At 44.4% G+C, this 12,561-nt stretch overlaps 1 protein-coding gene across 1 annotated transcript in view; it reads left to right on the forward strand.

The window, feature by feature from the left end:
* The window catches only part of LOC149370298 (uncharacterized), a 50,376-nt gene that overhangs the window by 22,134 nt on the left and 15,681 nt on the right, over positions 1-12,561 (forward strand). Inside the window, exons 2-4 of the mRNA XM_089583012.1 lie at positions 619-722; positions 5,807-5,869; positions 9,898-9,966. Of these exons, the coding sequence (XP_089439138.1) occupies positions 619-722; positions 5,807-5,869; positions 9,898-9,966 (236 nt within the window). The remainder of the gene's footprint in view (positions 1-618; positions 723-5,806; positions 5,870-9,897; positions 9,967-12,561) is intronic.

Consider the following 12,561-nt stretch of genomic DNA (forward strand, 5'->3'; position numbering starts at 1 on the left):
AGCAGGGTAGGAATATGGGCCGTGCTGTCCTGCTGCCCATTTACTTCTGAAGCGGAGAATACTATTTTTCACAAAGGGACTCTAGGTAACGTAGGCTGCGTGAAAATTGCAGTGCTTTTGCCTAATCCAAAAATTGTGGTTTGTCTAGGTGGGTTTTAGGTCCGGAAGGGGTTCCGGCAATGAGGCACGCCGTAGTGAAGGGCTCCGAAAATTTCGACAACACCGGTTTCTTTAACGTGCACTAAACCGCACGGTACACGGGCCTCTAGAATTTCGCTTTCACAGAAATTCCACTGTCGTGGCCGGGATCGAACCCTTGTCTTTCGGGTCAGCAGCCGAGCGCCATGACCAGTGCGCCACCGCGGCGGCTTAATCCAACAATCATATTAGTATAACCATTGCCTGTTGTGTACACGTTCACGTTCTTTCGTCCAGCATTCATCGCCAAAGGGTACAGTCGGCAGCATCTTTTGTGTTGCTTATTCAGATACTGGTTTTATTGGGGGCCGCATACATGTGCGGCCTCAGGTGGTCTTTTGAATAGTGCGAAGTGTGTTTTTTTTTGTAAACCTTAAAATGCATTCCATCCCACTATTGATATTTATCTGCTTCTTTTAGATCCATGGGATAACGGAAAAGCTCTACAGATTGCCACGAAGATGGTCATAGCTTGCACAGACGAATACATTACTTTTAACATACCAGCAAACCGCCTACTGAAGGTAAGCGTTTCAATTAGCCTTCTCTGTTCAGGAAGCCGATTCTTTTAATGTAAAGGTCTCATAATCAGTTCCCCAAGAGAATTCGCAGCTAACTTTGGTTGAGTAGTTTTATGAGAACAGCTGCTCAGAAACAGCAACAAAAGATCCCGATGACGAAATGTGCGCTACTTGTCTTACTCACAGGAGGAGCTGTACGGCAAAATTGTTACCTGCGCTTTGTAAGTAAAGCACAAAGCGTTTTCAAATACAGATGAATGTTTCTGGCGATTGTAGGTTGCAGCCCAGACATCGTTTGTGACATATTCAAACGGTATGCGCATTCACCGCCAGATGTGATCTCTTAAAGGGACACTGAGGAGAAATTGAAGTTGGCTTGTATCGACAGAATACCAGCTCCTGATTACAAAAACGCCACTCATACTGACAACAAAGCTCTTGTAACGTAGAAAAGAGCAAGAACCAAAATACAGGTATCGCCGCCAGAGGCCAAACTCGCAAGTACAAGCGTAATGACGTCATAGGACAAAACAGTGTTGCTAGAACCATAACACTATGACCCGAGAAGTCACAAATCACTGAGGCGCAGCCAATGCATGCACAAATCTCCTTGACGTCGCCAGATGGCGCCAGATGCCCGGCAGCTACGCGCGCGCCTGCAGCATCGGGACGAATCAGCGCCTGCTCAGCGGCGGTAGGTGGGCTTCCGGTACTCCGCTAAGGGTAACAAGGCACACGGTATGCTAAAGGTGTCTATTTGCGAGAACTTCGTTGACGACTTCGGGAACGGGATCCATCGTAACGCTGGCTAAACGCCGATGCAAACGTAAGCGAAGCGACTGTAGCGACGGCCGCAAATAGCCGATAGATGCCTTCAACCTGCGGCCTGTGGTAGCTTTCTCTTCGGCTGCTCCTCGGCCTCTCACGGAGTCTGCGTTACGTCACGGAGTCTGCGTTACGTCATGTTCACGTCATGTTTCACGCCACTTAGTCCTGTGTCGTCATAAGAGAATCCCAAGTTTGAATCAGAGCGGCGGGAAAAACTTTTTCAACTCTGAATCCAAATTTCTTAGAAATAAATGCATCTTTCGCTGCCGGCCAAGTGGCAACAAAGCCACGAAATGCCGAACTACCAGATTTGGCTTTAAAAAAATATTAATAGTGCTCTCCTCACTGTCCCTTTAATGGCCATCGCATTAGCCATGAACTTCCAGCGGCCGAGCCAGACGACAAGCAGAACACTGAAGACGTGAAAGAATACGCGGACGAACATGCGGCGAGAATAACGTGCAGAAAGTGTGACATGGACGCCTGGGGTACGCTGCAGCGCATGTGGAAATAGCCTGGCTACTGTGACATCAGGAAGAAACACCTCAAAAGACATATCACCACATTCAATGTTTTTACTAGGGCCAGCAACGACGCTTTGGAGTTCGTATTGCATCAGGCAGAAATTGACCTCCAAAAGTAATCTTGTTGTCCCTACTCCCCTCTCACGTGAATAGGCCTTTGTGACACCTCCACTCAATAAAGATTACTCAACTGAACATAGGTGACACCGTCGCTTTCTCCTCGACATTTGACGATCATCTAAAGAGAGTTAAAAAGTTGCTGGAATCAATAAGTCGTCAGAGCCCACCCAGAGAAGTGGCATTTCGCTTACGAGGTGCAGATGCCTCTAGGCTACATTGTAAGGAATGATGGAATACAAGCCGACCCGAAGCAACTCTGGTACAGTTTCCAAAATCGACCAACAAGAAAGCGTTGCGTTGATTTATGGGGCAGTGCGCATTATTACCGAGGAGTTATAAAGAACCTCTCGCGCATCGCCATACCCGTGACTCAGCTAGGCAAATGAGATGCGTAATTCAAGTGGCAAGCTCCTGCAGGGTGAAGAAGGATTCCAAGATCTTAACCCTTGCTTACAGTCGCCGCCCGTGCTTGTACACACCAACGAAAGCGCCGAAGCGAAAATTCATATAAACGCAAGCATCCTGGGGCTAGGCGCCGACCCTTACATAAACTGCAAGCCCGCGAGAGATCAATAGCGCACGCCAGACGAACTTTTTCATAGGAAGAGGGAGTGCCTTGTGATTGTATGGCCCACGTCGGAATTCTGCCAATACATGTAGGGCAGGGCTTTCAAAGTTCTGAATGACCATCACGAGCTGTGCTGGCTATCCAACTTGAAGGGCCTGTCTGGCCACCTCGCGAGATGCAGCGGACGACTCCAAGAGTTTGACGTCGTCGTCGTTTCCAAGTACGGACACAAGCACTATGACGCCGATTTCCTATCAGAGGCCTCGTGCACCGCCACAGGATGAAGATGATCGCCACAAGCGGCAAAACTGTGGTCGGTCGAAGACTGGCCTAAGCAATCTGGCCGACTGCGCCAAGCTCGGCTGCCTAGCTTGGCCCGAGCTCAGAGAAGGGCAATCGCCTTAGAATCTTCGGAAATCACCCTTGGGCCAACGGGTACTGCCAACCCATCGCCAACGTTGCCTATCCTTGGCTGCCCTTCACACATGCATGGCCCTAAGAAATTGTTATTGCAGAAAAAGTGTTAGAAGCATAGCTCTTACTTAAAAATGGAGGCTAATTAGGATTTGTAGCATGACACACGTATAATTGACGAATTTCTCACTTAAAATTAAGAAGAAATTTATGTACGACTTGATTAAACTAAACATCTCCACTGTAGGAGCCCTCTCATTATGCCACCGCTTTCTCATTACGTGGACATGAATCAATATCCAACCTTCTATCGATAGCAAGCACTGACACAGGCAGTATAAAATCCAATTGCCCATTTTATTTAAATAGCCCACGTGGGACGAAAATTTCTGCATTTCAGTGGATGACACTTTCCTTCTAGAATATTAAGCTTTTGTGGCTGCCCAAAAATTGGTGACAGCCTCCCGCTTCTAGGATAAACTACTGATGTCACTTTTCTTCGCTCGCTTCACCCGCCGTCCCGATCCTGGGCTCCTACGAGCCACCATCTGAGAGCTCCCCAAGGCCTTCGTGGACGCCTCGTTGCCCAAGGGCAAGCTGTCCTAGATATAGAAACACGCATCCTAGAAAATGCGCGCAAGAATGAAAACTGCCAGCATGCATTTTATGCACATGACAACATGAAAATTCACGTTAGGGTGAACTACTAATGTGAAGGTGAATGATAGGGCTATGGGATGGACCACAGGTTCCATAAGTAATTTCACTTCAGTGATAACAATGATACTCTTTGATGCTGCTTGAGGCACACGTGAGATATCCTAGTGCTGCTTTGCTTTTTTGTTGGCACTGGAAAGCCTGGACAGCAATTTATAACAAATCATTTCATGGTCATTCATACAAACTTTTTTTATCCCATTGAGTATTGGGCTCAGAGTAGAGTGCCTACCTCTATCCTCCTCAACAATTACTAAAACATGCGGCGGCAATTTTAATGAGCTGAAACTTCAATCAATCCGATCAGTAGCTGCTCTAAAATTACATACATTGACCTTCCAGTTCTGCTCCAGGATAAAAATGATTTTACCTTTTAACGATATACTGAAGCTTTATTTCCATTCAGTGAAACTCTGTTTTCCTGATCCTTTCGTGACACTTGAATCCTGTATTGCAAAAATGCCATTCTGCCCTGTATTAATGTTGTTTGTGATGAGATTCGAAATTCGCTTTTATTAAATCCTCGAATATCTCTTTTTTTTTACGAAAACTAAAGCTATAAAGGATTTCACGCTTTATAGTATGTTATTGCAATATTATATTCACTTGTGTGACATGTTGCATTCCTGTACTGATTTATTAATATGGCATAATAGCTCTTATCTATTGTCAGAGTTATCAATATTACTTAAATATTCGCCAAATAAGCATAGTAGTGATCCCTCTGTCATCTTTTTGACCCATGTTCCTTTGTAATATATATCATAAAAATGTATTTTTCTATTTTCCGAACAGGGTTAGTTACTTTGCTTTATATATAGCAACAATGCTTCATAATTTTCAAATGATTTGAAATACTGTGACCAGCGTATACTTTCCTGTCCTTGACTCTGAACCACATAGCGGCTGTGGGTCCCAGCAGTTATTAAAATTCTGCAAAACATAGGAATATAGGCGATAAATAGAAAATTCAGCAATGAAATTTGCAAGAAAATCAAAAGAAGCGCCACTAATTATGCAGGCGCTAAAGTACACCATTTTCTGGAAATTCATTGGGTATTAGAGCCAGACCATGCTTCATAAGGATCTTGTAAAAGTTTAGCTGTGCTCGTCACATATCGCTATCTTTTGCAAAAACTGCGAGTTACGATCGTTGGCAATAACTCACCACTTTCACTTGGGCTGCGTCAACCAAACGTTATCAACATTCAAACCACGTTTTTGGGTTGAGACGAGCGTCCCGTAATGAAGGGGTCTTGGCTTATACTTCAAATAAGTAAACCATGTGTCATCTGACAAAGATTTCAAAAAGACACAGGGAAGTAGTCAAAATTTGATATGTCTTACAAATATACTTGCCATTGTTTCGGTAATGAAGAAGTAATTTAAGTTTCGAGTTGTTTAAAGAGTTTGCAGAATATTTACCAAAATTTATCGACAATCGCAACTAAAACCCTATGATCATTAACAAAAGTGTCGTGGGACAAGACGACGAAGCGGGAAGTGGACCTGGGTTGGGGGATCGCTCTAGGCCAGCAAGGCCCAATTAAAATTTGATTGATCGTCCACCGTGTTCTTAGTTCTTTCGGCTTGTTGGCCCGTAACGCAACAAAATTCTATGGCGTATGTCAGCAATCATCACTAAGCAACTCTTCTTGGGGCTTGCTTTCTAGCGGAGGAGAACCAATCCCAGCTGTCTACTTTTCCAAGTGGGGCCGCCTGCGAGAAGCATTCCTAAATCACTCCCACTAAATGATATTCAACTGCAGGCGTGAATCGAACGAAAATTGGCGCGCAACATTTTCCGTTGCCTTTCTGAGACGAATGGAGGCTGGCAGCGACAGTCGTTTTTGCAAAGGGCATGTTTTTATCTGAGCGGTTCATATGAATGATAAATCTGTGTTTGCACTGTGCAGGCTATGCCCAAGTTTTGTGCTTTTACCAGGCTCGCCTACTCTAATGTCGTGCCTAACAAAACCGTAAGTGCACTTCCTAATTCTTACGATGTTTTAACAAATGAGTTGTCAAAACAGTGGGTTTGAGATTTCTTGCCGGAATTGTTTGGCGCAGCAAAAAGCGGAAAAAGTCGAGCGCCCTCGTTATCATTTGTAACATAGGAGCAATTTTGATTACTGATGCACTTCTCACGTGTCTGTCCAGTACGAGATGCTGTGACTCTCCCAAAGATTGGAAATTGGTCTATACGTTCAAAAATATCGCAACCTACCATCAAGATAGCCATCGCCTTTACCCTAGCCCATGTAAAGGCCTCAAGAAGGCGGATGAGCGGCTCCTTCTCCGCCTCTTCAGCAATACATTTCTGTGCCCGGCAGGCCTAAAACATTTCGACCACTCCTTTAGCGGCAATGCCCGCACTGTAGTGCGTTGTCTTCGGATACCTGTCACATGGTGTGGGCCTGCCCCTCCACCCCGCTATTCCCCTCATCTCCAACCCAACCCGGGAGGACTGGGAGGCGACCCTTCTCGGCTGCCACGACTTACAGGCCCAACAATCCTTAGTCGGGCGCGTCCGGACGGCGGCTACCGCCACTGGGGTCTGAAACTAGGGATCTCCACCTAGTGTTTGTAAGGATCGGTCCCTTACGGGCTGGTCCAAACATACCTCCTGTCCGTTCTGGATAAATTTTTTCACCACCACCACCACCACCACCACCACCACCACCACCACCACCAACTTCCTTGTTTAGTTTTGCTTCGGATTGCTACCACGACAAGCCACTTCATATCTGTGCGTGTTATGCGTCCAATCCAGAACGATGCGAACTGTTCATCCTGCTGACTTATATAAAGTTGCTGTAGCAATACTTAGGCGTCCTAACGAGCCAGAATTTGAGCCCACAACTAAAAAGCCTGAGGCATCTTAAAAAAGTTTACACAAATGAACACATCAAATCATACTTACCTGCAATTGCCCCAATGATTGCTAAAACAGGAGTAAAATAAAATTGAAGCCTAATGAGCAGAGAGCAAAATTTTTTGTTTTTCAAACGATTTGTAGCCTAGCGACAAAATGGCTTTGTTGTATTTTCTTTGCTGATAAGCATAATATTTAAACACTTCAAAACAGCACTTACTACAATTGAATCTAAAGCCGAAGGCCATCTATGTAAGTAAGGCATGCACAGTCATGCGTTCAAAGAAAATACCTGTAACTTATAGCGCGGCGTGCAATATGTAACCTGATACCTCTTTAAAACAAAACTTCAGTCATGATAGTTCAGACACAACTAACACAAGTGCAGCTTGCTTTTAGTTCGCAGGCAAACTCAAAAAAGAAGATTAGCGCAGAAATGGGCTGTACGCTAGGAACGGCGAAGAGCTAGCTGTCGGGCTAGCTAGTACTGCGTGGCAAAAGAATCAGCTCGTCCAACACGGACAGACATGAAAAAGAGGCGTACATCAACGCTTTGCGTTCGTGTCCAGTGAAAGTGAGAGACAAAAAGTGTTCCACAATTTCAGTACTCCCCCTAGAAAAACAGGCCTTTCGCATAGCCACAGTATTCCGTAAAGTCCTAAACTTCAATGATCGTAACCACCGGACTATCATGAACACCATGACCATACGGGACACGCTATGTGAAGCACAGCTAACTCCCCTCCCCCGCACGCTTGCATGGCAGATAATTTTATTGAGTATTGCGGAAACCACGCAATTATTCAGTATCGAAATACTACAATATTGAAGCCATTTCTTAAAAAGATTCATTGCTTCAGCTATCGTTGGTGAAAAACACTCTTAGGCGATCCTCGGTGGATGGTTTTAAGGCATTTATTTATTTATTTATTACAATACCCTCAGGGCCCGCAGGGCGTTATAGAGGGGTGGGTGAAAAAGAAAACAAAAACATAGTAAAAGGTACAGGCAAAAGGCAAATTCGATGATTCGATGATATGCTTGGTGATACGCTTGTTCGATGATATGCTTGGTGATAAGTGGCTTGAAATCTGACGCGTCTTCAATGCAGGCGATATGGGGTGGAAGGTGGTTCCACTCAGTGCTAGTCTTCGGTATGAAAGAATTAAAAAGTACGTTCGTTTTAGAAGTTAGGATGCAAATTTTATGCGGATGTTCTACTCGTGATGACAGGTATAATGGCATAGAAGAGAAAAATTCCTGTTTATATCCGAAGTTTACTGTGGTTATATCCGAAGTTTACGCACTTAAGGTCGTTATGTCTGGGGTCAGCACACTAGTGCGTTATATCCAAGGTAAACACGCGAAAGATCGTCATATACAAAGTTAACAAAGAAAAGTTTGTGATACTGCCCCGGATCTTGTAGGCTGTAGGCCATCGCGATCCGGAAAGCATACTGCTTTGTTAAGGTAACGCCGAGCCATGGACGGCCAAATAATGTTGCTTCACGACGCGCGATATCACCTGGAAGACGGAGGCGCAGTCCAGGGTTCAATGCCCTGAGGCGACGGTTGCAGAACTCTCCCGTGTTCCACGCTGAAAGTGTGGGCTCCAGCCTCAAGGAACGAAGCCCACACGCTGCGTCAGCTCGCGTTACAGGGATATTGGCAGGGATTCCGTCATTGTGGGTAGAACTGGCAGTTTCGTCGTCCCGGTGATTTCCATGAATACCGCAGTGGCCTGCAGCCACTGGAAAATTATGTCATGTCCTTTCAATGTGACGTCGTGGTACAGCTTGCTGATTTCTGCAAATAGTTGTTCGTGTGACCCGCGGCGTAGTGCAGCTTTCAGGCCTTGAAGGGCTGCTTTAGAGTCGGTGAAAAGTGTCCAGTCATGTGCGGATTTCTGACTGATGAACTTAACTGCAGCCTGTAGGGCAGCTAGTTCTGCCCCAGTTTAAGAGGCGAGATAGGTAGTCGTCGCCTTCATTAAAATATACCTGGCCAGCATCGCCACAGACACAGCAAAATTTGTTGAAGTCACTGGGCCATCTGTGTAGACATGTACGCGGTGTTTATGGTTAAAATGGATGTGATGCAGTGTCATTTGCTTGAGAGCAGGCAATGATAAACCAGATTTCTTAGTAATTCCCAGAATAGAGAGTTTTCGCGACTTTGGTATTAAAATTGTGACATCACCGTTCGTCTTACAGTGTTCCGGGAGATGTCATACGATTTCTGGTTGCATATAGCATACTTCTGCTAGTTGGAGGCTAGCTTGTTGCAGCTATTTCAAGCGACGACATATGCGCCCTCAATTATATGCTTTTATAGACTCCTTACCACTTCCCTCAAGGCGATGTTGAAATGTCCATAAAAATGGGATTCAAAATTAGTTTTTCAGGAAAGGAAATGAAGCAGTAACTGTTTCACATATCTCGCAGTAACTGTCTCACCCAAACACTGCCGTAAGGGAAGAGACGAAGGTGGGATTGTAAGAAGAAATAGAGAAAGAGGTGCTGTAGTAGAGGTCGGAATAATTTCGACCACATGTTTTTTTTTTTTTTTAACATGCACTGACATCGCGTAGCCAACGGGCGCCGGCCGCCACGGTCGGGTTGGAGCCCGGGTACTCTGGCTCTGTAGGCAAGCGCCTTTACCACTGAGCCGTCGAGTTGTGAGACAGTTTCTGCGCCATTTACATTCCAGGAAAACTAACTCTCCTATCAAAATGGTGGCACAGCGTTCCGGGTAGTGTCATACGATTTCTTGTTGCACACAGCACACGGCTGCAAGTCAAGTTAAAGGTTAGCTAGCAACAGGGAGTCCAACCTGCGACATATACTCGGGATGAAACATTCATGCTTTCGACTTTGCAGCCCATGAATACTCTTAAGTGCTCTCTGTATTCTTTTCTTACTATTGGCTGTCTCTTCGTCGCTCCGTAATATTGCTTGTTTTCGTCACGAACGACAACCCAAAACGGCAGTGTTATCCCACACTTCTGTTTCCGTCCTTACAGCCTGTAAATATGGAAGTGCTAAGCAATGTGTTTCTCCTCATGTAGACGGAATCGCTCTGTCGGTGTAGCACTACCCTGAGCTCATTGCTCTTGATGCCCATCTCTCGCAGGTCCGTTTTGCACACCAAGTTCTCTCGAACATTAGAAAGCTCGGACATGTTACGTTTACAATGACCAACGTAAGTCCGCATCCCCGCTTTGATCGAGGGGTGAACTTATGCCTCCCTGGCTGTAACACAATTTCTATAAAACAACACATCGCAATACACTGCATGCTAATTAAGTTTTCAGCATCTTTAACACTAGCGGCACGCTGCTTTTCAATGCAGTGTCGACCAGCTGCACCTCCGGCATCACTCCACTTGTCTTATAGACCCGACATATACCACGTTTCAGCGAAGGATTTAAGGAAATTTCAGAAATTGATTTTCTGAGGCAAAAAAACTTAGCGGAGGCCTAGCTACTGTTGAACGTGGTTATAGAGGAAAACGTGGTTATAGGAACGTGGTTATAGAGAGGAATTAGACGCGGCTTGGTGTCTGCAACTTGGAGTGCGTTCTGGACAACTGCGCTACTCGCTTAATTGGAACGTCTGTAATTTAAACACTCATAATTAAGTTATTCTTGAAAGCGTTAGTAGATAACTTTTTTTCTTCTGCTTTTCCAATCAATTAGCATTAAGCGATAACATATTCAGTAATATTCTAAATTGATCAACACCACAAATTAAATAAATAAATTAAAAAAAATCCCCTGTGCATCTTGGTTTCTGTGGCTGTTGGCTTCTGTCATATTTATAACGAGCCCCTCATTCCCTTCCCTTGTTTGCTTAGTAGATAACTCTAAGATAAGTTTCTAAAGCATCGTGCATTCACTAGACGCGCGCTATCTGCTGGACTATCGTACATTTCGTGGTGGGGTTTTTAGTGGGTGCCGCATGATGGCGCTACGTCTAAACGCCATGCACGAAGGAAATTCATCGGAAACTTACGTCGTTAAGCGCTTAATTGGGATGTCTGCAATATAAACGCGCAAATTAATTTATTCACGCACACATCTGTAAAAATCTTTAAGAAACATTTCTTAGATATCTGTTTATTCACTAGACGCGTCTTCATTCACTTCCAAGAGACGAACCGTTTTGGCAGAGTACACCAGGTCTTGCACTGCGCTAGACATTGCATCCAACGTTTTCATCGAATCATGTGCGACTTTTATTTTAGCATCCACTTTCTAGCCGATGCGACGCGAATATCTTTTCAGGCCTTTTTGCACAGGACGATTCTGCTTAGTTCATCTATATTTGTGACAGTTAGTTGCCCGTTCCATCTTCTTTTCGCAATTTTCCCCATCCAATTATTAAAATACACTTACACTTTGATTTCATGGCCCTGTTTGCAAACTTAGTGGTTTCTTTATACTTTTACGGAGCGTCCCTGTTTATTAGATTTTATGCAGGAAGTTTGCGCACCTCTGCGGTTTTTGGCAGTTCGATTTTCTAACAAGTACTTATTTTTTGTTTCGCCTAAGAGTCTGTACAGGTTATGATAGGGACGCTCTTTCCGCCGCTGTTGTATCGGTCTATGCATTTTGGCCTGATGGGTCATGATGTGTTAAATTATGTGTGCAAAATGCCGCTTGCACCTTGCACAAATAACATTTTTCTATAAATTACACACCGCAGCTCTCCATGTTAAAACATGGCTCTGTAAGAAGAACACATTTATATCTTCTCTTAACTGTCGTCTGTGCGATGCACCTGAAACGATTGAGCACTGTTTTATGAACTGCAACGATGCCAATTTGTTTTGGGATGTGCCGCAAAGGGCGCAAAAGAAGTACTTTGTTTTAAACTCCTGCAGTGTACGTTACCTTATGGCCAGTCAACCTGTTCACGAACCAAGTGACATTTTTTTATCATTGAATATTACGAGCTGCGGAATCGTCCATGGTAGATCCCAACGCTGAATCTCTTTTTTTCACCCATAAGGCATTGGAGCCGAATGATGCACTAACTCGAGGACATTTATGATGAATGAGACTTTTTACCGCACTGCTTTCCGTTGTTGATACTGTGTTTATCGTTGCCGCCATATTAATTGTGTTGTTTTCTCTCAAGCTGGTGAAGTGCAGCCCTAGATAAGTATCTTTACATAATCTCTATATAGCTCTTTTTGAGCATGTATAACCTAGTATGGTAAATATCATGTTGCTAAAAAAGAAAACAACAGTCATGGCGGAATGTGAGCGTCCCCGTCTTGCTTGCCAGTGGCCTGGGTAGGATTCTCACCTACATCACAATTTTGATGAGTTCTTGTTATTAATTGAGGCCGCTTCAAGGTCTTATCTGGAAGGTAACATCCTTTTCCAGGTGTGTACGCGAGAATTCGAGCTTTCGCTTCCAAATATCGTTTTTTTTTCACATAGTATTACCAGTGTTGCCGGGCAGCAGAAAATCAGTTCATTGGTAGTAAGCTGAGTAGCTTTAGCAATTAACTGTTTAAGCATTAGAGTTAGGCCTCTAGTGGCAAACAGATTTGTAGCCGGTCCTCAGTAATAGCTCTATCAGCTTGTAGAATTTCTAAAGCAGTGTTATCCTTGGCATTGTGATTCAACAAATTTCTTTCTTTGACTAGCCATGCGCACTAGAAAGGTTCCTTTGCTTGCATGCTTTTCGAGAGTGCGCATATTTTGGCATAATCTAGCCAAATTTTATCGGTCCACGGCGCTGAGGGCAATCGCGTTTTGGGAATTGTAAAAACTGATATGGCTAT

This window comes from Amblyomma mixtum, chromosome 1, assembly GCF_055824585.1.
Source record: "Amblyomma mixtum isolate Tamu chromosome 1, ASM5582458v1, whole genome shotgun sequence".
In the NCBI taxonomy this organism is placed as follows: Eukaryota; Metazoa; Arthropoda; class Arachnida; order Ixodida; family Ixodidae; genus Amblyomma; species Amblyomma mixtum.